Genomic DNA, 27533 nt, shown 5'->3' on the forward strand with positions numbered 1-27533 from the left:
TGTTGTGTGTTCCCTTAATTTTAGTCCCGTTCTCACACTGTTTACAATAGTATTTTAGGTAGTGACTTTACTATTCTATTTCTTGCAGCTCTCTCACTTTAGTATGCTCATTCGTTATTAAAATTATGATAGGCTTAAAAAATTTAAGAACAACAAAAGGTAATCGAAACTGCTATGTGCTGCGCCATTCTGGGTGATGTGGTGATTGCACCTCGGGCATTAATAGCAGTTTTCAGACACATGTCGGCTAGTGCACACCGTATTTTTTTTTTTTTTTCATTATGTCTGGAATTGGCAAAACTGCGAGCAATGTCTCAGAGTGTGAAACCATCGATTGACTGAGAGGAAACGAGTGGATGAAGAGCATTCGTGACACAGTATGTGCGGCTGCGGCGTGAACTTTGGAATTTATTTGCCTAGAGACAAAATGCCATAAGGCTGCATAGTAATTGGGTACAAATGATAGGGACACAGAACAGAATGTGCAGTAATAGTATTTCTGACATTGTGAACCTCAAGAACTGCTTGAGTTTACCTTTGAGTGCCACATGTCTGACAGGAGTTGAGCAAAGGGGTCATGCACCTTTCCACAGGACGTCTCTACATGACCGAGAGGAGCTGGTGGACGCTGTATATGACGAGATTGAACAGGGCCTGACACTGCTGGGGGCCACAGCCATCGAGGACAAGCTGCAGGACGGCGTGCCACAGGCCATTGCAAACCTGGCCATGGCCGGCATCAAGATCTGGGTCCTCACAGGCGATAAACAAGGTCAGTCTGACATACAAGTCTGTTCCTTAGTGCGAAGAAATTTGGGCTGCTGCCATCAGAGTGTAAGTTCTGATGCTCATATAGCCTAGGGCCAGTCGACCAATTACTTTTCACATTTCGATTTATTTTGTCTAGCTTTAGAAAAGTATGAACTGTATTGCTAAGACAACAGCGAGCATGATAAGATAAAATTGTTTGCCAATGACTATCAGTTTCCTCGCCATTGGTTGTATGTTTTGTGTAACCCTATTGAACAACATCTACAAACTCACTGACAGGCTTAAAGGAGTGGCAGTCCACCTTTCTCAAGGTTTGTTCATGACTATAAAAGCAAAAAAAAGAAGCACTCCTGGTTCGCACTGTAGTACGACAAACCTGTACTTCGGACCTGATTCATCGGTTAATCTTTAAGGCGTGACAGTTAATAATAAATTTAACTAGAATGAGCACATTGATAACAGCTACCATAAATTGTTTCAAGACATTTGATTCTTATAAATAAATTTAAATGGTTACTTTTTATTGACAGAAAGGAAGCACTTGTCTAGTTCACACAATGCTTAATATGCCACTATTGCATGGGAGGGAGGCTTTTCATGTCAAGCACATTTTCTAGCTAGTACTTTCTTCAATGCCAAGCGGCTCACTTTACTTTTATGCAATTGCATTTGCAACACCCCTGATCTATCACCTCATAAGATTTACATATGGAACTGCATATTCTTAGTTATTAATAATATAGTGCACATGTTTGCCTGCTTGCCTTAGCTTCAGACCATCTCCTCACCTGGCTTTTTTTGGGGGGGGGGACCCACAGAAACGGCCATCAACATTGGCTACTCATGTCAGCTGCTGACAGACGACATGGTGGACATCTTTATTGTGGATGGGATGGAACGGGACGAAGTGTACAAACAGCTAAGCTCGTTCCGTGAGAGCATTGCGGGCGTTGTTGCACATGGTCGAGGTGCCGGAGACTGCTCGGTTGTGCGCTTCAGTGACAACGATGACGGCCATGCCTGGGAGCTCTCAGGTGGAGAGAGCTTGGGTGGCTTCGCTCTCATCGTCAATGGACACAGTTTGGTGAGATGCTTCAATTTCCACGCTTTTCTGCTTGTGGTTTAAGTGCAGTGAAGCTGATAACCATGTTGCCTAAACGTGACCAGTTGCATAAAAAGGGGTTTGAAGTCTTCAACATAAAATTTGTCATTGAATTGCCCAAAGTGATTTGTCATTGTACCTCCTTTATTTCTTTTTGCTCAGTTAACTTTGTACCTCAAGAGATGCCTGCCGAAAAAAAAAAAAAATTGTCAGCAAACTGCAAGAATAATGTTGTGAGATGCAGTTGAATAGTGAAGATTTAGCAGTAGGTTTCAAGATTTTAAATGAACGTCCAGCAATCAAACAGTTCTGTGAATAGCTGAATAAGATAGCGATTCCGAACTTTGCACACGCATTTCATAACTTGTGTGCATTCCAGGAAGCTTAAAAAATTGCTCACTGTACATCCTTTAGTCTCTTCTCTGCATGGTAAAGTATAAATGAAAAGCTGCAACTAATATAATTTTGCCGTCCTGTGTGACATGGTATTTTCTAAATGCATTATTTTCTGATGTGTCTGCTTGTGCACTATAGGTGCATGCCCTGGAAGAGGATATGGAGCTGCTGTTTCTGGAGGTAGCCAGCCGGTGCAAAGCAGTCATCTGCTGCCGTGTCACACCTCTACAGAAAGCCCTTGTCGTGGACCTCGTCAAGAAACATAAACGTGCTGTCACTCTCGCCATTGGCGATGGTGCCAATGATGTCAGTATGATCAAAAGTGAGTGATCTGTCTTTGTAGACTTTCTTTTTCTTTCTTTTTTCACTTGTGTGGTATGCCCCCGCAATTTTCTTTTGAATATACTGTTCTCAGAGTTCCAGAATGGCTTAATGGGCATTACAGTCCAATCCACTGTTAAACACTCATCCCTTTTTCTCTGATATTTTGCTGCCCTTTTTGCACTCGAGCATAATATTCCTGCTGTAAATATGTTCATTCTCCTGCATTTTATTATTTGAAATTCAATTCAATATTCTATACTTATTATTCATATTCGATTCGTATTCGAAAACATTAATATTAGCCCACAATCTATTTTATATTGATGAAGTATCATTACAAAACTTTATTTTTGTTAAGTTTATGTTAAGAAGTTTATTACCATACTTACTCGTGTAAGGCCCGCATCCTCACTTCAGAGTGCAAAAATTTGGAAAAAAACGTTCAACTAAGGGTCACACACATACCTGCATGCTAGTCAATTTCTGGTCAAGTGGACTGTTTGTAGATTGTAAGACACTCATACGACAACGAACAGAGCACTTATGTTTTTCATCACGCTGCACAATCACGCAGTGGCGCACATAGGAGTGGGCATCAGTGGCCAGGAAGGCATGCAGGCGGTGCTGGCCTCGGACTTTTCGATTGCACAGTTCCGCTTCCTCGAGCGGCTTCTGCTGGTGCACGGTCGTTGGTCCTACCTGCGCATGTGCCGCTTCCTCCGGTACTTCTTCTACAAGAACTTCGCCTTCACTCTCTGCCACTTCTGGTTTGCCTTCTTCTGCGGATTCTCGGCACAGGTGAGAGTGTGGTATGACAGTCAAACCCTTGTGCTGCGCATAGTTGGCGTGTGACAAATGACAGAATGCAGTGCTGTTTTCTTGCACCCTCTATGCATTCTCGTCTGCTTTGCAACATTATCAATTTGAATTAGTTCAACATATCATATGAGACTGTAAGGTGCCAGTGGTAGCATGCTGTAGCCAAAAGTGATTGCGTAGAGGTAAAATGATGTCATCTGTCAATTGCATGCAAACCTGCATGCATGCGCATGTTTCTGGTTTATTCATCAGAGGTTTAGAGGTTCATTCAGACCAAGGTGATGCTTACACTATACTGTGCATTGCTCACCAAATGCTTTATTATCATTACCACAGTGTGTTACGCGTACCAGTTAGATTACTTATTAGCAATACCTTTTGAGCGGGCTGTGCGACGGATACACCGACGGTGAATGTGCAGTATGGTGGCAGCTCTTAATTTGGTGCTGAAGTACCCATTTTAACTCCACAAAGCACACACATTGACTTGGAATATGATGATGCAACACATTGTCATGTAAATTTTTTAAATATTTTCTTAGAGGTGGTGCTTGTTCCCATTAATTTCTATTTCGGCAGGAGAGTGTCACAAAGTCTCACATTTTTATACTGTGTAGTACAGCTCACTGTTCTGTTTGGTCAATAAGGGGTTGCCGAGTACAGTTGAACACATGCACCCACGTACACACGCACGCACACACACACACACAAAAGAAAGATGTATGCAACATGTTTTTTTACAAAATTTAATTTTGTTAAAGTTCACTGGTAACATGGACTCATATCTACCTAGTCATTCTGGTTTTTCTGTATTATTCGTTAGAGCTTTGTATCCGCATAATGTTACAAATTAAGTCCCATTCTATTTGTGTTTGAATACCAAATGTACTAATTTCTACTTCCTGCCTAGTGAAACTGCCATTTCACGTTGTGCACTTACTGGACCTCTTTTCAAAAACTTTGGTATCACGTGTGTTGGATAAAACTGCAGTGTTGAATAGCAGGATCTGCAGTTATACAGCATGTTTCATCGTTAACAAAATTAATTAACTGGAAATTGTCCACTGAAAAAAAGCCGGTGGAAGTTCGTCTGGACAGATATATTAACCAATAAATGCCAAATTCAAGGGTGTTAATAAGAATGAAAACTATATACTGAATTTTGTAAAAATAAGGACTGAATATACAGAACCCTGGTTATAACGAAGTTTGACTGTATTTATATAGATTCGTTGACTATGCCTGTCCATATTCCTTGTAGTAATAATTGCATGTCAGTAGCTCAACAAGTCGTAACTGGTCACGTATTTCTGATATGGCACAAAAGCTGGTGCTTCACCTGGTGGCAAACAGTGATGCAGGGTTTTGGCTTTTCCCAGCACTTCGGCAACAGATGAAAAAAAAAAAAAAAAATCTTTTGTTAAGCAGGCAAAAAGCTTTGATGTGTGCTGTCAGCACGAAAAGTTTACAAGATGCCAGTGTTGTGAAAGTGACTGAATTTCTGCACAGCCTGGGCACACATACATTCCATGTATAGCCTTTTTGCAAATCTGGCATCCTGATAGCGTTTCACACCAGTAGTGTATGTGCGTTTACTCCCTTGAGAAAAAGTGTACAGACCAGGGACTCCGTGATAAAGCCAATTTTCTTCTTTGCCCATGAATGTAACTTGAAATACAGGACTGCAGTGTAAACTTGGCATTGCGAACTTTCCCATGCGCTCGTCAATCTCAGTTTGTGTGCCTGAATTATTAGTCAATTCAATTTTTTTGGCAAACCTGTGGTTCGTATTCTGTAGCCCACTGGTGTACATCAATAACGAGCTGTGATTGCCTTCATTTTCCAATAATTTCATTCTTTCCTTGTACTATCAACAAATGGTTACACTTGAAGACAGATAACACTAAGTATGCTTGAGAAGCATGCAGTGTACCAATTATTTTATATTTTATAAAGACAAAATATTATTCCACGAAATAGTGTTGGTAAGTGCCTAGTAAATTTACTCCAAAGGTGGAAACCAAAACATTGACCCTTTAGATATAACACTCCTCTCTCCCCCATAGCGAGAACATTTGCATTTGTGAGTATCACTTAATTTTAATTTGTTCGTGTTCTCTATGGCAATTCAAAGGCAGAACAAGATAATGCCTCGCATTATTCTGAACAAGACAGTGTCATTCTTCATTTAACCTTTTCCATGTTTTTTCTTGTGTTTACAAGCACTGAAATTTACGATGTTCTAAAAGAGGTCTAACTTCTTTCTTTTTCTTTTTCAGACCTTGTATGACCCAGTGTTCATCTCTTTCTACAATGTCTTCTATACATCTCTGCCTGTACTAGCACTGGGTGTCTTCGACCAGGTATATTGAAGCTTTTAATTGTTTTCTAAGAATAAATATGTGCTTGGATTTTGAGCAGCTATGGGCAAGGCATTTGTGTACAAATAAGACTGTAACAAATGCTTGTGGTGCTTTGTGTAAATGAAGAGTGCATGAACAAAGATGCAGACACTAGTTTCAGCCACAGCTTCACCGTGTCAGTGTGCTGTTGGAAAAGCATTCAAGTGCACACTTATGTACTTGATGGCACAGTTCACAGCTGAAATGAACAAGTGGATACGCTTTTTGCTTGTTGCATGTTGTAATGACTGACCAGTGAATGGCTGAGGCTGCGGTGCTCACAAGTTGCTTACTTCAGGAACTGTATTAGTTGTAGCAAATCCCAAAGCACTGCATTCATGTTAATATAATGCAACCTTCTTTCTGTGGTTACGAACTTGGGAAAGCAGCTTTCAATATATTCTGTTTGAATTCTCGTTATATATAAATTTCGTTGAGCTTAAAAATGTATCTTTCCCAGTTCTAACTGCCAGCTGTAGATGCTCACAATGAATATGGATAAGTGCATCCACAAACACACCTATTGCTTTTGCACATTTATGTTCTTATTGCGTTATTTAATGTATAAATTTATTATATGCCTGGATGAACAAAGTATGTTAAACGGAATATAACTGCCATTTTTCACTGTGCAAACTCTCTGATGTTCTAGTTTCTAATATGAAATGCAGCGATTAAATTTATTATCTATGTGGCCCTGAAAATAGGCCTTGAAATCTCAGCTGTGCCAGAATTGTGGATAGTGAACTGGCCACAACATTAGGACACAAGGAAAGGCATGCTTGGAGTTGGTAGAAAAAGTCTGGTCTGGAACGGTCAGGTCTGGCCAAGCATAGCTAGGTGACCAGCAATTGATGAAACTGCTCGGTCTGACCAGTGGATGCAAAGGCTTGTGTGCTAAGACTAGGGAATGATGAAACATGTTGTTTGACAAACCTTCGCTAATTGCAAGATGGCTTGCCTTGTTTTTTTTTTTTTTTTTTCCCAGGATGTCAATGATGTGAACTCCATGCGCTATCCTAAGCTGTTCACGCCGGGCCATCTGAACCTACTCTTCAACAAGGTGGAATTCTTGAAAAGTGTCGCACATGGAGTGATCTCCTCCTTCGTGCTTTTCTTCATCCCCTACGGTGCCTTCAGCAACAGCATTGCACCCGACGGAGTCAACTTGGATGGGCATCAGCTACTAGGCACCGCAGTTTCCACCATCCTCGTCATTGTTGTGAACGCCCAGGTAACAGCATACTCTGAACCCACTACATTTTTCTCATAACCATCCACGGGCACCCATTTACAAAACATGAGGTCATCGGTTCGTTTCCGGCCTGGTTACCGTCATTGCCACATTCCAATGGAAGCAGAGCGAAAAATAATTGTAAGTTTCACCCGAAGGCAAAGCATTGAAAGCAATAGCTAAGTTTAGCAGTCAGGAAAACAGTCAGAGTTCGTCAGCATCCACAGAAAGAACTACACAAATTTAGCTTGACGTTCACCTCACCTTGGTATGCACACAGCTTCTCAGCAGGAATGCTAATGTGTGTGCACACTACGCTCATGCCAGCAGGGGAAGCCAGAACGCCGCCCTGCCTCTGGCAGAGCCGATTGAGTGGAGCGTGAAGGTGCGTCCACTTGGCTTCATTGCTTTTGGAGTCACACACACTTTGCGTCTCTGGAGGCCTTCTAATCCTCCACGCGCGGGCCGCACATGCACCGCAGATAGCATGACAACACGACAACGCTGAGAGCACAAATGTGCTTCGAGCGTCCATAGAAATGCTGTTGCAATAAAAACATAGATGTTATAGATTTAGGTGTGTTTTAAGAAATCCCAAGTGGTGATACTTAATGCAGATTGCTATGGTTTCCCTTGTAGACCACAGTGCAGCTTTCTGACATATTTCATCAGCACTTATTGTTGCCCTGTTCCAGAAATGTTAGGCCAGTGAGTGCTTAAAGCTAAGCTGATTCTTGTCATGCTCACGGTCCAGGGTTCTAGGTCACGTCCACTGTACCCCTAGAGCACAGCACAACAGAGCTGCAGCCATGTTCTTAATGGCCTGGGTAGTTGCTCTCAGTGGCCTTGCTATTGCCTCCAAACCACACGAACACGTTACATTTACTTCACATGCCACAGTGGCTCAGTAGCTACGGCATTCTTCTGCTGAGAACAAGGTGGAGAGTTGGATTCTCGGCTGCGACTGCTCCATTCCGATGGGGGTGGAATGCAGAAAAACCTGTGTACTTAGATTGTTAGAGGGTCACTATAAAGAGAAACACCAAATAATTTTATACTATGGGTGGGTGAATATTCGAAGTTTCGAATACGAGTTGAATATATTAAACACAAGCTATTCGTATTCATATTTGAAAAATAAATATTCGGTATTTTTGAATAATCAAAACCAACCAAATATTTCACAACAACCAACTGTTAAAGTCTGGTTACTGTTCTCCATCTGCTAAACAAAGTATCACGAATTGTCAGAATTGAAACAATAACAAAGCTTTTCGAATCATTACACAAACACAATGGGTAATGCAAGCTTTAATGCCTTAGCGTTAAGGGCCCTGTGTTTCAGAAAATCCGGTGTTGGCATCGGTGTCGGGGGCGTTGCCCGGCCAAGAAAATCATCCCGAACCACCCCGACCGTGCTGTCCCTCCATGTGCCGCAAGGCATTAGTGAACAAGAATCGAATTTCTCAAAGTAATATCTGTCAGAAAATCATAAAGTAGGACTTAACCACAACCTGCAGACATGATAGCGTCGGATTGTAATTTGAATGTACGAGAAAACATAATTCTGTTACGAGGAACAAACCCCTTTTCCAGCATTTCTACCATAAAACAGCGGCGCGCCCGGGTGGTTTACTTGCTAAAGCACCATCCAGATGGCGCTCGCATCCTCGGCAGGTCAAACTGGGACTTAGCCTGCCTGATGCGTTTTGTACATACATGCGCCTCGGGGCAACAGCAAACAATTAATAAAGTAATAAGAAAGCCGGCATATCCCACGCCCTGTGGGAATAGGTGTTATGCGAAGCAGTGTGTGGGGAGACTACAAATATATGAAACGACCTCTAGAGCACCAAGACGTAAGCGGCTATTTCATGACCTAAATGACATGCATGTCATGACATTCATGTCGTGAGTCCTCAGGAGTCCCTTTAGCTACGCCTAAGAGACCTTAAGGCGAAAGCCTTAGTCATGCTCATGAGTATGACTACTACCATCATCCTTTAGTATTTCCTTCACTTAGTGCCCACGTCCGAACCCATTCCAGTTGTTTTTTGAGTGTTAATCTTTTTTCGCTGAGTCACTGTCACTTTTGCTGAGTCATGCTCATGACTATGACTTCTACCATCATCCTTTAGTGTTTCCTTCACTTAGTACCCTCGTCCAAACCCATTTCAGTGGTTTTTGAGTGTTAATCTTTTTTCGCTGGATCATTGTCATTTTAGGCGGCCGTTTCATGACCTACATGACACGCATATCATGGCATTCAAGTCATGACCTATCATTTATGTTCCTCATATACTCTTGTCATAATATGCCAATTTTGGAACATACCAAGTTAACGAAACAGCCGTGAGAGCACGAAGACGTAGGTAGGTAGGTAGGTAGGTAGGTGGGTGGGTGGGTGTACGTACGTACGTACGTACGTACGTACCTACGTACGTACCTACCTACCTACGTACGTACCTACGTACGTACCTACGTACTGTCAAAGTGGCAAATGTTCACCAAGAAATGCTTCGCATTTAAAAAAAGGTCCTAGAGCCTTCACATTTTGATATAAGACGGCCTATGTTGCTCCTGTGCTCCTGGAAAAATGTCTTCCCAGCAATGAATTTGTGTTTAAAAGTGAAGCCGGCTTTCCCACGTTGTGTGTTGCAGTGAAGCCTACACATAAAGAAAAAAATGCGATGCAAACGGGGCTCGATAACGCTATCGCATTCCACTCTTAAAGGCGAGCATTTCCAATTTTTTTATTTTGGGTTTCGCAGCAGAAGTCTGTATGACAACCTGTTATTTTTGCTTGTAGTCTGTCATTTAGTGTTTCTGGCGCTCTATAGCCATATAGCAGTTTTATCACTTATGCTACAACTAGACGTTTTCATTGCAGTGGGCCTTTTTATATGTCTCTACGGCACACAAGTCCTTTAGCAGTTTTCTTTTTTTTTCCGCAACTTCTGATCATTTCCCCGATATTTCGCTGTCCTTTTAGCACTAATCAGTTCGGGCGTAATATTCCTGCTGTAAATATATGCGTCTGCATTTCATTATCTGAAATTCAATTTGATATTTGACAGTTACTATTTATATTCAATTCATATTAGAAAAAGTTGATATTTGCCCATCTCTATTTTATACTGATAAAGTATTATTTCAAAACTTTATCTCTGTTAATTTCATGGCAAGAAGTCAATTACCATATTTACTCATGTAAGGCCCGCATCTTCATTCGAAGTGCAAAAATTTTGAAAAAAAAACGTTTCACTAAGGGTCACACACATACCTGCATGCTGGCTAACGTCTGCAAGCCGCTATTAGATGGCACTAGCTGACCTGCCAACAATGGCAGTATCATCACCATATCCCGCACTCAGAACCCAACATGCAACTTTGGTTGCCTACTCCGGTGCAGCGGCATTGGCTATGCCTAGCCGGTGGGTGTGGTGGGCAAGCAAGCCATTGCGGGAAGTTAGCCTTTAAAATGTTTGTACCACATCGGCGATCGAGCATGAGACCACGTGCACGGGCTGGACTCACGTCCATATGCGATAAGCGGAGTTTGGATCCACGGACGATCAGCCAACTACTACCATGAATGCCTACCAATTTTGTGTGTGCGTTTGCTGAACAGAATAACATAAGCTTGCCATATTGGCATAAAGCCAATAAAGCTCCAGACTGATTTTGTGTAGCACTGACAGTGGCAAGAATCAAGGTCAGACGTGTGCAGCCTCTGCACTTCGCGACAACCCGCGTCACACATTGGGCTTTGTGATGGGTTAACACAAAACGCACCTGCGGCCTCAGGCCATCATTAAATTTCAAGTATACTTTATTTTTATAAAGCGCAACATTGTGTAAAAGTCTGTAAACAAATATTCTGCTGTGTAGGTGCTCTAAAAAACAATGAAAGTGGTTTTACTGTCGCAATTGCTTTTTCAAGCTACCTGATTATTTGCCCATTTTCACGGCATTGCCCGTGACCGAAAAATTGGTCAGTGACTGTAGATGTGTTCATAGTCAGCCACCAGTGGTTGCATTATTTTGCATAGCATTCTGAGCGCAGTTCGAGGCTTCATTGAGTAGCTACTATAAGCCTGCCTCGTGTAAGTAAAATCTAGTAAAGCTCAGAACAATAAAACTATGGGGAAAAAAGAATGCAGGCCAAACTTACAGTTTTCGAATTTCGTGCCAAAAGCACTGCACGGTACATAGGTGTAATGTCACAGATTTGAAAGTACAGTTAAACCTGGATATAACGAAATTGACAAATTCCCGAAAAACTTCGTTATAAAGAGGATTTCGTTATGTGCAGGTGATTTGAAAAATAAACGTTTACCGTATGTACTATCGCTCAAGATTTACTCCCAATACACTAAAGTTGTGATGAACAAAAAAAGTCCCAGTTGTGCCCGAAAGGCGAAGCATCGATTGCGACAGCAAATTAGCAGACAGCTATACGAAGTATAGCACAGTCTAACCTCGTTAATACGTACCTTCTTAATGCGTAATTGCGGTTTAAACGTAGTCGCGAAGATTCCCCCACCCAGTCTCCATTGAACGCCATGTATTGGCTGACCACTTAAGCCGTAGTCTCTCATTGCCCACCAAACGGTTAGTGCGCACTATTTTTCTTGCTCTACACGCACAGGCACAAAATCGGCAAAATCTCATGTGTGCAAACGTTCAATTCTCGAGTTGCGACGCCCGGTCGACAGTTGCCACTGTCCAGCGATAGTGAACTTACAACATGGCCACCATGACGTATTTCCTGCTCATACAGCTGTTGCTAATTGCCACGCACAAAAGCATGGCCTTCGAGATAAGTTCCCGGTAACACGGAGAAGCTACCGGTAGGGGGTGCGAATTCGCTGTCGCCGTCGGAGTAGTAACCACTCAGAAGCACATTTTATTGTGAAGCGCATTTGTGCTGTCACCGTGGACGTCACTTTGAGGTTCCGTGTAAAGTCCAAACACGGCAACATCGTCGCCGCGCACTGTACGCTGTGTGCGAGTGAAAGCTTGTGGGGGTCAGCCGACTCAATCTCGTGCGCGCGAGGGAGAAGGGGGGGGGGCGGAAGCGTGCTTCCGTGCTAGGCACGGCGGGGAAGGCGAGAAAGGGAGGCGTTTACTTCGGTGGCGGCCACCGTATCTTGAAAGCGATCTGCGATGTGGAGAAAGTGCGCCCCCACGCGGGCTTATATTAAAGTGAACTGCAGACAAGGTCAATATCTTGTGTTTCTTCGTCGAGGCACTCATCCTTGGAATGTCACACCAGGTATTGGATGCGTGGATGCGTGTTGTTTCGCACAAGTGCGAGGCGTCGAAAACGAACAGCAAGCGACACGATGGCGTCGTAGCGTCGTATAGTGTCACCTAGTGTCATGTTAGTGAAGTGAAGCGCAGATACTTGCACAGTAACCAAAAAGTGGCGCTGCCAGCGCGCTGAAAAAAAAGAAAAAGATTTTTTTTTTTTTTTTTTTTTTCCCTTCGGCAACCTCAACAGGAAAAGGAGAGTGCCGGCTTGGCGGGCTAGGCCAGCTGCAGCAAGCGGCGGGATCAGGCTTGAATGAAGGGAGGGGGAAAAGTCACGCCCGCGGCGGCAAGATCGCCGGGTCGAGGGATGCAGCCCCGCGTCGCGCACGCTTGCATGCACGCACACGTGCGCTCGCTCTCGCCTCACAGTCGCCGTGAATTCGAGCGCACCAAGCGCGACTCCGCCGCTTCGCATTCCGTCGCGGCGGAGAAGGTGCTTCCGGTAGCTGCCCGCGCAAAAATGACAAAATTTGGGGCGAAATCTCTAGGTTGTCGGCGGGGAAAATTCGTTATTTCGAGGGGGTCTCCCTCTGTCACTTTGTTTCGTAGAGGTCTCAAATACATGTGCTTGTATGGAGTAACGGCAGGGAATAGAAAAACTTCGTTATATCCAGGAATTCGTTATATGGAGGTTCGTTATAAGCAGGTTTAACTGTAGTATTTTGTAATTTTTTGTGCATTGTGGCACAGTAAAAATGATAAAAACTTGCTAGTTCTGCCTGTGCCCCTTTAGTATGCAACACAGTCATCTTTACTGATAAAATTAACTAGTCCCAAGTAGACGTGGTCAAAATCCATGACGGTCACGGCAAGCTGGCACATGAACTTCAAGGTGGTGTTGCCACCCATCTTTCATTTTTGTGTCCTTTCTGGCTTACCAACTCTCTCATGTTTGCAAAATTGGCTTATATGGTATTGCACAAGTGCTAATACAGCAAAACCATTTTTTTTTCTTTTGTCTCCCCTTAGAGAAGCCCATGTGGTCAAAATTAATTCAGAGTCCTTTACAATGGTGTCCCTCACAAGCCCAGGTGTTGCTTTGGCACTTTAAACCCCATAATTTGATTTTGATTTGATTTGACATTTACTTCAGTGGCTCCATGATGCATGTTCCACATCTTAAACAAATTACCAACATCGGGTGATGGCCTTACAGTTAGCGCACCCAGCCACCTGGGCATTTTGGCTCTGGCTTAAACTGCCAGGGAGCAGAGTTCTCATTTATTTTTATTTTTTCTTTATTCTGTTATTTGATGACATGGAATTTCCATCATATTTGAAATAACTTTCCGTTGGTTCCTAATAGCTTTCCACTGGATTTCAAAGACAAATAGCCTTTGTTGTATTATGGGTTTCCTCACTGAAACCACTCGCAATAAGGTGAATAAGCTTTCCACAGCTTTTCACCTGAACCTCCTCATTGACAGATTCTACAGTGCACTTGGCGCAATAGAAAGCCAATGCACCAAGCAGTGCAAGCTGTGCACCACAAAATGAGGACCTAGGAGGTCTTTCTTCTTTCTTTTTTTTTTCTTTGTGTGCTTTTATAATGTTTCCTTTAGAATCAAACTGCTTCCAAAGTGTGCTACACATTATTTCTTCAGGCATGATACAGGCAGGCATGAAACCATCTAGAGGCAGCTGCATTTTTGTTGCCCTAACTGTGCTGTTAAGACAGTGTCATTGCTGCATTTAGTGTTCATCCTGTCATTCTTTGCCAATTATCGATTACATTACAAGCTCTTGTTTATTATTTAATGTGAAAAGCCACAAGGTCATACAAATTCTTAAGTACACGTAATTATCTTTCGTTTTTTGCTTCATAAAATGACACTTCATCTCGATATGATATTTGAAAAGCAGACGTGACACTGAACGTGGCAGTTGACTGCAGGCCATAAGCTAGGTGAGGATTCTGGTTCACAAGTCTTAAATGTGTTTCAAAAAGTCAGTGTGAGTTTCATGCACTGTAAAAAGCATCCTGTCGTCTCTGCTAGCCTAGTTGACTTGCTTCCTGGTCACATTTATTTCTGAAAAAAAATTTTCTGATGCTGTGAGGGCACTTCGAAGGTTGCGCATGCACGTGAAACTTAAAATATGTTGGGTGTACGTGCATGTACCTTCATAAATATTTAGGAGGAAGTCAAGTGCAGCTGAAAAGATTAGCTGTCTCAACTGTCTTTTCCCATGCAGATTGCTCTGGACACATCGTACTGGACTGTGTTCAACCACATTGTCATCTGGGGGTCTGTGGCATTCTACCTGGCTATGACGTTGCTCATCAATTCTGACTTTGTGGGTAACCAGTTCCTCGGCTCTCTGCGCATGACACTTGGCTCGGCACAGTTCTGGTTTGTGGCATTCCTCACGGTTGCCGTACTGCTGCTGCCTGTGATTGCATTCCGCTTCTTCTACACGGACGTCTTCCCCACGCTCTCGGACCGCGTGCGGCTCAAGCAGCGGCGGGCGCGCCGACTGCGCCGTGAAGGTGCACCAGAGAGCGGACTAGGCCGCGCCACAAGTGTGCGGCAGGGAAGCCGGCGTCGTTCGGTGCGTTCGGGCTACGCCTTCGCACACCAGGAAGGCTTTGGCAGACTCATCATGAGTGGGAAAATAATGCGGCGTGCGCGCTCCGGTGGCAACTGGAGCAACTCTCTCCATGTCCCTCCCACATTGCCTAATCAGCCAGACGACACAAGGTCCCCGCCGTTGGTGTGAGGAGTGACTCGTGTGGTGTGGGGTTTTCCCCTTGCATTTGTGCTTTGCAAGAACAGTGGAATGCACCGGCAAGCAGTTCTCGTGCTTTGACACAGTGTCTACCCGTTGCAACCTGATCTGTTCTTGCGCATCAGTGCAGATGTGCCGGTCAGGGCCTTAATACGATGCCCCAGGAAGCCCCCTTCTGTTTGGTGCGTCCTGGCCGCGCATGGCGCAGGTGCTGGAGTTGTGCGGTCGTGATTGCGATGGCCTCGCTGCTGTTGTGACTGTGATGAAATTACCGCAGCATGCACTCTGCTAGCTCGTGGTGGTGGTGGTGCTGTCTTTGGCACATGTGGGCAGTGTTGGCCTACTCGGCATCCAAATATTGCGCAACTGCATACCAATACCGCTTTAGCGCAAGTGACGAATCTTCTTGCTTTGTCACTGTTGTTTCCACTGCTGTACTGTCAGAAAAACCTACCTCCCTGCCTGTTATATGCTTATCGCTGTTCAGTCTTAACACATTGTTACCGGCAAGAGAGCTTGAATTTGTCATGTAATGAACCAGACCACTACAAGGTGAGCAGTAAGCTACATTTGACAGAAACGCTTTCGTTTCCTTTCTGTGCCTATAGAGCTTGTTGCGTACTGTCGCAATGCTTGCATTGCTTGCAAAAAATCAAATACTCGCGAGCGTTTTGAAAACTGGAATTTTGATTAGAAGTTCAGTGCTTACATTTTGCTACTGCAGAGGTTGATCAAATGTTTTGTTTCTTGCTGTAGTTTGTACCCCTTTTTCTTTTTTTCTTGGCACGTTGGCTCTCCGTTTTCAGGCATCATTTTGTACAGGTTCAGATGGCAATATCAAGAGGATATTTTTGAAGAGAGCAAACTTGCCAGCATTTTTATAAGGGAACTTGGGATTTAATGGGGTTATCCTGCAGACTACTACTAGTAATGTGCACTGATGTGTGACGCTTTACTGCCACGATGCTTTGATGATTTTTACTGTGTGCAGTTTTGCACTTGGCAAAAACTGTCTTCTTTTTTTCTATGCATCATTGAAAAAGGTGGGAAGGAAAGCTTACCATGTTATTTATTTCTTTGTTATACATTATACAATGTGGATTTCTTTTTTTAAGCTGTTATATACATGTTATTTTTTTCTTATTTTCTGTCCCAATGGTTTTACACTTGCTTATCAGTCACTGTAGCAACCAGATTGTGTGCACGTGTCTGAAAAGTTCTGTTTTGTGCTGTAACGTCCCGAGTGATGCTGTTAATTATTCTAGCAGCCAAGTTGCAGGTGCAAGCCTTCTGAAGGTACCTCTTTCTTGTGATGAATGTGCTGAATGGTGACGACGACTGTGCTTGAAGGATCAAAGAATTTACCCAATTGTGAATGTCAAGAGCTGCATCTATTATTTCTTATGAAAGAGTGTGAAGAAAATGAACTCATTATCATATTAAAACATAATAAGGAACTATTTCCTGTTTCCAAAATTACCAGTTAAGTATGTCTTTTCACTGTACCACCAATTACGCATGGTAACAAGTGACATGTGAATGAGAAGGATATGATGGAAAGTCGTGACATGGCGTCATTTACGTTCATTTGCTGATGTTGCCATGCCACTATACCGGTGACATTATACCAACTCGAAAGTCTACGCCGATCAGGTGGTTGGTGCTGTCGAGCTGTGCTGATAGTGCTCATTTTGTTCCCATTTGTTTATTGTCACAACAACCTTGTATAATCAACATGATCATTAGAAAATGTATGCGGAGTGTTTGTGAGGCTGACTACGCCTACTTGGTCGAGAGACTTGGAACGGCTAACTTTGAGCAAGTGCTGCATGGTGAAAAGAGCTTTGTATGGCTTGTGTTGTATGCAGAAAAGTGAGGCTTCCAGTGTGACCTCTGCTGGAATTTAGACTTTTAATTTCTTCATCTTGTTTCAGTGCGGCCTTTTGTGAAATGGCTTAGCACGTCCTTGTAGAGCTGCTGGCACAGGTAGCTGATCCAAAGCAGGCCAATGAAACTGCATTGTACCTGCCAACAAACACTTTATCTGGTGCAAAACATAATCATTAGGAGGACACTAGATATCAGTACTAGTGATGATGATGATGATGTGTGAAGAAAGACATTACAAATCTGCAGTAATTTTTGTACACTGTCCCAAGCGACTCCTTTTAGAATATAAGGCAGGGGGAAACCAGCGATGCATTTACTAGTCTCTTTAAAGACTAGAGGGAAACACCACAGTTTTGATTCATTCTACCATGGCACATTAAAAGAATATTCATGTTGCAAAGAACATTGTCAGCAAAGTACAAAAGTGTGATGCCAATGTGTGTTCTACAGATTACATTGAAAGTAGGAAAATATTGGAAATCCAAGAGCGCAAGTGGAGCAAAGAAATTGTTTAAAGAAGAAACTGATGAAATAAAAGGGGGCATTGTTATGGCTGCACAGACAGTGAATGCTAGAGTGCATTTACTCAGTTGGAAAGTCTACTGGAGTCTCAGATTAGGACTGTAAATGAAACTGTCCATTTACGTAAGTGCACATGGTGCGTTAGTACGGTCAGCAGAGAGCAACACGTGCTACCACATCACAGCCTTAATTTTATATCCTGGTTTTATGCATTATAACCCTCAAGAAAGAGATTTCTTGAAGAAATTGACAGATTACAATATGACGGTCACATTTTGTCACTGGACCTTCTGCATGCATTGGTCACGCAGATCGCCCGACCTACCCGAATGGATAACCTGAAAGACCTGAGCACTTTGTAACTACCAAGCTAGTTTACACACTGAAAAATTCTAAAACATGAGCACGATTATAAAATGGAAGACACACAGTGCACAGCTTATGCTTTTGTCATGCTTCTGTTGTTTACAAACGCCAAACATAACTGCGACCTGCCGATTCGAATTTCCCAGAGGCTTGAAAACACACACTATTTTGTCGGCAAGATCCGGAGACTGCCGAACGCACCTTACAAATCATGTGAACATGGTAATGGACTCTTTGAAAATGTTGCAGTCAACTTTCCTGGACAGAAAAAAATTCTACCTGTGGCAGCAACAGCGAGGGAATTCAACCAAAATTTTGATGCAGCACTGGCTGCTTTTGATGTGCAGCGGATGTATGCATTGTCCCAATATGTGTATGCTGCAACCAATGCACTTATACCCATATTCTCATACATTTCTCCAGTCCGAGAGAGTGGAACACAATGCTGTACGCGTCTGAAGTGGTCGCTGTGCTTCAATAATACATCTCAGCAATTCTTGCATAAACATTTTGTTACTAAAACAATTTGACTACCAAGCTTCATCAGCATCTACTCTACTCGAAGGCAGTAGACTGGGGACACATCTTTCAAGCAACCCTTCATTGCTGAAAATTGCCAAGGAGAACTATTGAAATGCAATGTCTACTTCAGACAATGGGCCATATTGTCCTACGCTTTGTCAAATCAAGGCTCATCTAGAGATATGGGGGTGCTGTTTCAAGAGTGCTGACAAGATCGCATGCCTGTCTTTTAGCACAATACAAGTATTAGCACTGAGCAACCAGGTACTCGAACATACCGCACTGCAATTGACTCTCATCCTAGAAAGGGGCTTGCTGCCTTGAAGAAATTTGCGCTGTGCCGAAATGCTGTCTTGGAAGTTTTGCAAACCATCAACACACTTTCCCAAGCGTGCCAAAATGTGCTCTTGGCATGACTTTTACATGACGGGTTGGTTTGTCAGCTTGAATTTTTTCGTTGGCCCATTTGTTCAAATTAGTGGAGAAATGTGGTTATGCCAGGACCTGAGGGCCAATTCTGACTTTATGACCAGTAGTAACAGAAATTCTACTTGTCGAGCAATGTTAAAAAAACATGTTTTATCCAATTTCTCTGCTTCAGTTAATTTCAGGACGCCTCTATATGAATAATGACCACAAGCTTCGTGCCCCTGAAGCACTCTATACTGTGCCCTGTTTTATTACCTGTCATTGTCATCTTTGGTAGTGTTGGTGTTGCCTTAGATGTCAGCAATGAATGCAAGCTCCTCAAAAAATTTGTTTGGGCATTTTGCTTACCTCGCACTAGGTCACACTGCCCCATGGTTTCAAGATGAATCCAACATTCTTTTCTCCTTAATGACTAAGTGCAGCAAGTTTGTCATCAAACGAAGTCGCATCTAAGATGAAAGTACCTTCGTTACATGCCGATATAGGCGAGAAATATTTAGGATTTACTTCGTTATATCCATGTTCGTTTTATCAAGGTAAGACTAAATGCCTTGTGTTGCAGACCAAGCATTGAAGAAGTACAGACACCTTTTTTCTGTCGCTTTTGCTCTGAAACATTTACAAGGTAGCTCATTCACAAGCAATATTTACTATTTGCAGCATTTTTATAGATCACATAAGTTCAGATTGTATTCTTTCACTGTCAATAATGCAATATTTTGTTATCGGAAACAGTTGCTGCCTTCTGTGTCTATGTTCAAAAAAGGGCTAGGAACAGGATGCATGTATGAATTGTTGAAAAAGACTTGCACAGTCTGTAAATGCAGTCTCTCAGAATTGAATAATGTGGGACGTGGACAAGTTTTACATTTCATGGTGCCAACAGGTACCGCTGTTATTTTTATATGATGTTGGAAGTGGTACTAAAGTCTAATACAGTACAATATTTCGGGGGCACTTCTCTTGACCCCATTCATGTCAGGCCAGGAGATCTGGATTTGGGCATTAAAAGTTGTGTCTGTACTTCTTTTAACAGGAAATGCACGCAGCTCTAATCTGGTCTCATTTAGCGATTGTTGTGGCCCTGAATACAACGCTATCCACGGCATCCACAAGGTAGCCGGGATCGTACACACTGTTGTAACTTGTTGAAAATTTGCATTTTGTGCATCCTGTTGCATTGCACATCAGACCTAGCAAGAGCACCTTTTAACGTTGAATGGTGCACCTTGTTGCATTCAACCCTGGGATATTAGTCTATTTTTCTTGGAGCCATTTTTCAAATCGCCATATGCACGCAGCTAGTGAACATGGCCCTTGTTTTGTCAGGGATTAGTGAGCAACCTCCAGAGGAGAATGTCTGCTGTTTGTATGTATAACTTTGCAAGACGAAAATCCAGATAAAAATGCAGCATTTTTACAAAGCTCCAGGAAGGCTTTTGGTCCAGGTGGTAAGAACACTGCAAGAGGCATGCAACCGAAGTCCAAAAGGATGCCTTGTTACCATACATTTGCTGCCTCGGTGAGCTTTGCATGGCTTAACTGACCATATCGTGTGAGCAATGGAACCAAACGTTGCTCGGTTAAGTACTGCTGGCTGCAGGCTTGCAAGCCTGCAGTGTTTGCGAAGTAACCTACCCTTTCCATCCAACCTGTGCTTCTTAAAGGCTACCGTTTTCAATGGAGATTGTAGTTCGGTCAACCGTGCAACAGGAGGAGGAATATAGTGGATTCAAGGCCACATATCAGACAGTAGATGCAGGCCCCTCTACGGAGTGAATGTGGTGGAACAGTAACAGATTTTAGAACCTCGGTCTGTGCATGGTTGCAACAGGAGGGGACAACAGCTTTGTCATTCAGCACTAAAACCGGTAACAGTCGGCTGGTTTGCTAACATTTGCAAAGTCTGGATTGTCAAGGATTAAAATAGTGGTCCTCGGAAATATAGAAAAGTTGGGTAATAGTAGAGAAACTGGAAGGCTGAGTTTTAACCAGTATGCATATGTTTTAGCATTAGTGTCAACAGAATACCAAGAAACTGAGAACCTTTCAGCACATTGCGGTTCGGACAGAGTTATGAAAGGTCAGAATTGGCATGTATTCCGATAAAACATATACATACCTGCTAAGACTAACTTATGCTGCAGCTTGCTGCAGCATAAACCCTACAAGCAGGGCAGATGAATAGTTGGACACCTTTTCCTGCTTTCAATGGGCAACTCAAACATCGGACCTTGTCTTCAGGAATGCAAGGCCAGGCAGTACAGTTTACATTTGTTATCGCTGTGCCGTGTTGATGGCTAAGCTTTGCAATATTTTATTGGAAGTGAATTTTTTCTTTGCCACCAACAGTTCCATCCTGTGTCCTGTCTTGCAACAATGGAGTGCCTTAGTGAGTGCCGCTAGTGGGAAATGTTCATTGTACCAAGGCTTGCGCTTGTGTGACCTCATTACCCGGTGTGGACTACTGAGAGGTGACGTGTGGAGCGAAACCTGTATCTGTGCTGGTGGCTTTGTTGGGCTTGTGCACAACACATCATGGTATTTCTGCAAGTAAACAACACAAGGAAAAGCAAGTTTTTGTATTGTCCTTTTCTTTGCACCGGCTATGAACACTTCAGTAGGCAGGGCTTCTTACACAGATGGCATAGGAAAATACTTTTCTCATAAGAAGAACAACAGTTATGATCAGTTATGTCTGCTGCTACGGTTTCTGAAGGCAGCTGAAAGTCTATCAATGAAGTCTTCCACATTGACTTGTGGCCTCGTGATACTGGTTGTTGTCTTCACACCCTGAAAAAGATCAGAGCCAAAGCATTGGGTGCCAGTATGCACCAGAGCAGCAGCATAATTCTGATGCATCTCTCAAATGATTACATGCATTCCAATCCTAACAAGTTAGCTAAATAATACTTGTGTAAGCACTTGCTTGGCATGACAAGCATGCCAAGCTATCACAGGCTGCCCGTTACACATTACATGCTCTTTAATAACAGCAACAGTCAAAAAGAATAAGGGCTTTTTTCGTTTTTTAGTTGCAACCGTAAAGTAGCTGGAGAGATGGCACCACAGTAGCTTAATTGATAAAGCATCACACACCATGTGGCTTCGGTCACCACCTGTGGTAAGTTATCTTTTTGTTCACTTTCAATTCCCCCCCTTTGACTGATTATTCCTTCATTTCAATTAAACATAACAATTAACTTCCCCCTATGTTTTCTGTGGCTTCATATTCTGTCACTTGATATGGTTGCAACATTCAAATAACTTGCAGGCACTTTCCTGTAGGAAGTGAAAGTAGCAAGATTAAAAACAAGCCTTTTTTTAAGAAATGGTCAACCTTGCTGGAGTTAATAAAATGACTGCATCATCACGACATGAATTTTAACAGCGATAATCACTAATTAATGGGCAACGCTGATGGGAGCATGCAGTACAGTCGACTTCCGTTAACTAGACCCTGACGGGACCGACTAAACTGATCGAATTATCCGGGGGTCGAATTAAACAAGATGCAGAAAAAAACGCCAGAACACCGCGATTTGTTTGGCAGTATTTTCCCCCGATTCTGACACGCCCCCGAATCAAATGCGCGCCCACTTTCTATGTGTCCAAAGTAGTAAACTAAAGTAGAAATTACATTAAAGCTCCCAAACAAAGTAGAAATTAACGGGCACATGATTTTTTAGCAAGAAAAATGCAAAATGGCGGCCAATTTCCTTAAGTCAACTTCACCGCAATACATAAGTGTTATGCAGTAAAGCATGCAAACGCCGCGAAGGTGGTTGTGGTATGGTGTCTAATTGCATTGCGCAGGCAATTTCCGGCCCAATGTTAAAAGAAGGAGGCAAGTCTTAGAATGACGGAAATACCATAATCAGACTCTGCGAAATACAGCTATTGCTTGAAAATCTTCCTAGGGCAGGCTGAAAATAGGCGTTTGACGGGAGGTGACTTGTGTTCAACGCATTTACTGTCCCCTATGCTCCGCCGAGACAAGACGCTGCCATTAACAGTCGTATTGGGGTCACCACAGAGGACAGGCGCGTGCGTACTAACTAATCAAGTTCTAGTTATCCGGTGAAAGCCAATTTTAGGATCGAAATAAGAAAAGTTTGGGCCCAAATAAATGCACGGGCACCAGCCGGAACCTTCGGTCGAGATCGAATGAACCGAAAAATCAAATTATCCTTAGTCAAGTTGAATGAAGCCATATGAAGTCTACTGTATTGAATTTTGATTTGTAGGATTCTTGCAACACACCAGGGCACTGCCAGGTTTCGAAAATATATTACAACTGTGTGAACTCGGTGCAGTGCATATGTTCATTAAAATTCTCTTGAAAAAAAAAAATCTGTTTGAAAATGTAAACAAAATGTTTACATTTTTTTTTCTCCCCCACTTGGCATTTTATTCTAGCCAGCAGAGCCCCTCAATTTATCAGCAGCGGTGCTGCTCAGCTTACCACGGCTCAAGACGATAAGCTACTACTGTACAAGGACGTAAACTCTGGCCACATTTACAGATTTCAGGTTTTTTTTTTTTTTTTTTTTTTTGCTTCCAGGAATCATTTCCAAGTTTGGCTAGTGGTGTGACAAAGCCACCACAAGGCTCTTTGCACAGCTGCTCTTTTTCACAGATGCTCCAAGCAAAGAGTTCCCCTCTTACAGGTGGGAATATTAAGCCGAAATTTTAGGAGGCCTCTGCACGATTGGAGGGAATTTTCAGAAATTGCAGCAGCAAAGATGGAAATCACCTCTGACGAGGACAATTGAAAATCATAGTCTGTTTCCACTCTTTATGGCCTTAAATGAAAGATAAAGAAACCCTGTCGGCACTGTGTCTGCACAATAATGAGTACCTAAATGTACATTTACCTATGGGACCAAGTAAAAAAAAAAAACTCATAGTAAATGTAAGCTGCTGTTGCAACTTGCCACACATGGTAAACAAGACAAATAGCACATACAGCAGCTGCAGTGTGCTCTCTGGCAGACAGTGACACCAGTCCACTGATTATGAATTCTAACTACCAATGGTTTGTGTGGTAACATGACAGTGGCTTAATTACTGCTATTGTTCGATTGACCAGGCAAATACTGATGCTAACTGCCTTATTTCAAAAGATGGCAACAGAATACAACCGTGGTGCTAGACGTGCCCGTTAAGAAAATGCAAGTACAATAAGATATCCAAGACACCAGAACCTCTTGTCCGAAAGCTCTGCACAGTGCGGTGCTGACTGTGGAGACATAGTTGAAGTAAACTAGTGACCAAAAAAACAAAAAAAAACTAGTGACCAAAAAAACAAAAAAAAAAAAACTAGTGACCAAAAAACGTGCGGAGGTCTTTTCAAGTGCCTGCAGCGAAAATGAGAAATTGGAAATGTCACTAAGAAACATAAGCTATGAGGAACACCGCAGTGAGGGTTGCCCACATGAGGTTCTTTTAAGTGCACTAAAATCTAAGTACACAACCACTTTTCTAAGCACACAAACACTTTTGCATTCTGCCCCCACTCTAACACGGACACCGTGACCAGGAATTAAATCCGCATCCTCACGCTAGGCAGCAGTGTTCCCAATTTAGCGGTTTTCCCGCTAGAATGCTTCCAAGTTAATAAACACCAGGCAGTGGCGCACCTACGGGGGGGGGGGGGGATTCTGGGGTTGTAACCCCCCCCCCTGAGGCCGACTAAACCCCCCCTTTTGTTTAACCCGTTTTCTTTCCTTACGCATTTGAGTACTGCAATTAAGATGTAAGACGCGCAATCGTCTGCGCACTCGCAAAAAGCGCATTTTTTTGACAATTTCCCGTGAAGAAATCGAAAGTAGTGCTGTTTAGATGGTATTGGCAAACTGTCAACCCCCCCCCCCCCCCTGGCAGAGATCCTGGGTGCGCTACTGACACAAGGTACTGCTTTCAAGATCTCAACCACCACGACTTCCACTTTGGAAGACAGTGCAGGACTGGTGGCCACAACTTACAAAACCGGACATTATTTCATCCCATCCTCACCTACACAGACACTTCCATTTCACCGCAGTCACCACTTCTAAAATATTTTCCCCCTCAGTGGCAGTGTCAAGGAGTAGTGAAAAACAAGGTACCTCTGTTTTCGAGCAAAGTGAAAAAATTAATTTTACCACTTGAATTGCTATGCTGCTATTGCAGGCATGTACAGAGTCTTCGAGGCAAGGTACAGAGTCGCAAGGCGGTGAAGAGCCAAGAAACTTCCAGAAGCACACCTATGCTGTTGCATGGTCTTGCCGACATACTTTCCAAATAAATGCTCGCATCTCCTACTATTAAGCGCGAAAGATTGCTGAAAGCTCCGCAAATATTAAATTTTCTTATTATTCTTGATAAATTATTTATTTTTTCAATATGGCCACTCCATTCATACTCCTAGTACACTCAAAAACTATGAATCCTAATACAACTGCCGTGTTGGTAATCTCACATCCGATATAAAAACACCAAAGCTGTCCCGTTTCTTTTGATGCAAAAGCGTCAAATGGCTCATTGAGCAAAATAGTCTGCGTCCGGCGCCTGTAGCAGCCAAAATTTTCAGTGTCTGCGATGCCATGTCACGAGCGCACCTCGACAAGTTCCCATTGGCTGAGACGCCATGGCACGAGCATGCCTCGATGGAGCAGAGCAGACGAAACAGAACACCAGCACGCCAGGTGTTGCGTGAGGGGAGAGGGCATCACCACGGTGCCACGTCACCCTCGCTCTCAGAAGCCTGTGTTATATGCGCATTCCTTGTCCGCGCAAGCTCTCGCTGGCATTCTAACTGCACCTCGGAAAGGCCAAATCAAAATGCGCCAAGCATCTCAATGCGCTGGCTTGCCCGTGAGTAGTTCATAACTCGAAGGACCCCTAAATGGCATTCAATTGGACAATTGGAATGCTTTTGCATTCACAACTCATAAGAATTGCTTAGGTGTCCTCGGATTTTTTTTTTTTTTTTTTGCCTTTGTCTCTTGCATAGTACATTACAACAACAGTGGCAGGAACACTGACACTTCTCCATAAAGACTGCACTTTTGAAAGAAGCGCGCTTGCATCAGTCAGATGTGCTTGCCTTTCCAGCCACCATTTCTGCGGGCAAGTTCTTGATGGCCTCATCCAAGCGTTGTTTAACGTCTGCCTTCATACGTTCCAAGGTTTCTCTGCAGCAGGAAAGAGGAACGTGTTTTGCACTGGCTTAAAAGCTAGGCACTCAGTAAGGCAGTAAATAGACCAGGTTTGTCAGCAAATGCTTTGACTACTTCCCAAAGATAGGTTGTTTCTTTAGCAACACATTATCTACCTAACTGTCGCAGCCAATGTCAAGTATTTTGTGGTGATTAAAAATAAGATAAATAGTTAACTTTCTGATCAATACTCAGCACCAATACTCAGCACATACACGGTCACTGTGGAGTTGGAAGCCAATGAATGCTCAAGGACTCTATTCAAAAGGAATCCTGACAATGGCACCAGTTTCACAATACGCATCCTTAAAGGGACAGGACACTAAAGGCAAGCTAAAGTGATAGATTAGTGCTCAAGAACGTCTAAGGTGGGAACTGAGCATTAGTAATTAAGAAATTGAGGTAAATGCAAAACACAATTGGAGACTTCCCCGGGACACTCAAGTAATAGCCTGATGACAAACACACTCCTCATTATAATTCTGTCACTAACACTTAACCACTTGTAATAAAAAGATCATTGTATTGAAATATAAGACGAAATAAAATGCTACTTGTCCAGGTCTATTTGATATTTAGAAAAATACTAATTGACGCTACCTTTGAAAACGACACGGGCGGTCGAAAGGTTTCGTTTTCTACACTCTGCACTGCCCGCGCTTTCGCGTTTCAGTAGTTTCGTTATCACAAAGTGCTGCGCTGGTATTGCTGGGTCACAAAACGCACGCACACTGCAAGTAGCAGAGAATGCCATGTCCATGTGATGTCGTGGTATTCCCGAAAGGTCCACATCATTTGACCAAGAGCAGCTGCAGCAGCAAATCCAATGCTCTGTCTTGGTTCAGTTTATCCATGGCCGCATGTTTGCATTTTGCACAGAAAACCATAGCGCCATCTGTCTGGCGGCATTTTACTCACCGACGGCAGTAAAGGGCAGTGATCGCATATGCAACGTCACCACTCCCCCACTTAAGGGCGAGCGATTTGAATTGCGCTAAAGGTACACGGACCTTTAAGATGCAATTTTCAGGTAAACTAAGTCATATTTTGGCACAAAACAAGTGCTACGAGGTTCCTGGAATGGTATTTTAGCATTCCACGTCTACTTAGTATTTGCCCTTAGTGTCCTTTTAATCCTTTAACTGGCAGCTCGACAATATTGTTGACCTAAAAAAAAAATGAAAAGTTAGACAAATCCAAGAACAATATTAGTCTGTGCGTATAAATTTACCCATATTTATCTACCTGCTCAACAGTGGAATTAGAAAAATGTCAACCATGAGCAGCAACAGCAAATGTTTTGGCAACAAAACCTGCAGGCTTCGTCGGTCTCTTCTTAGCGTATGTGGTGGTGGTATTCTCACCACTGCGAAAATTGTTTACCTTGTTTAAGCAAGCTCTTATTTTTTTCATTTCCACAGAGGTGCATCCCAAAAACAAACACTGATCTTTTCAAAGCAAGTACCGAACACCAGTCTTGGACCATACATTTATCTTGAACTGGCAGGTAA

At 43.0% G+C, this 27533-nt stretch overlaps 2 protein-coding genes across 17 annotated transcripts in view; one reads left to right on the top strand and one right to left on the bottom strand.

Annotated features, from left to right (window-relative positions):
- The window catches only part of LOC119441987 (phospholipid-transporting ATPase ID), a 161489-nt gene extending 140093 nt beyond the window's left edge, over positions 1–21396 (top strand). For all 14 annotated transcript variants that reach the window (XM_049661776.1, XM_037706671.2, XM_049661778.1 and 11 more), the window contains 7 exons: positions 594–772; positions 1590–1855; positions 2408–2591; positions 3168–3391; positions 5692–5775; positions 6803–7048; positions 14558–21396. In XM_049661776.1, the coding sequence (XP_049517733.1) occupies positions 594–772; positions 1590–1855; positions 2408–2591; positions 3168–3391; positions 5692–5775; positions 6803–7048; positions 14558–15082 (1708 nt within the window). In that variant the 3' untranslated portion in view covers positions 15083–21396. The remainder of the gene's footprint in view (positions 1–593; positions 773–1589; positions 1856–2407; positions 2592–3167; positions 3392–5691; positions 5776–6802; positions 7049–14557) is intronic.
- Positions 21388–27533, bottom strand: part of LOC119441988 (uncharacterized) — a 37924-nt gene continuing 31778 nt past the window's right edge. For all 3 annotated transcript variants that reach the window (XM_049661789.1, XM_049661792.1, XM_049661790.1), the window contains exons 13-14: positions 25911–25998; positions 21388–21613 (exon numbers count right to left, since the gene is read on the bottom strand). In XM_049661789.1, coding sequence (XP_049517746.1) covers positions 21509–21613; positions 25911–25998 — 193 coding nt within the window. In that variant the 3' untranslated portion in view covers positions 21388–21508. The remainder of the gene's footprint in view (positions 21614–25910; positions 25999–27533) is intronic.

The sequence above is a fragment of the Dermacentor silvarum genome, chromosome 2, assembly GCF_013339745.2.
Source record: "Dermacentor silvarum isolate Dsil-2018 chromosome 2, BIME_Dsil_1.4, whole genome shotgun sequence".
Lineage (NCBI taxonomy): Eukaryota > Metazoa > Arthropoda > Arachnida > Ixodida > Ixodidae > Dermacentor > Dermacentor silvarum.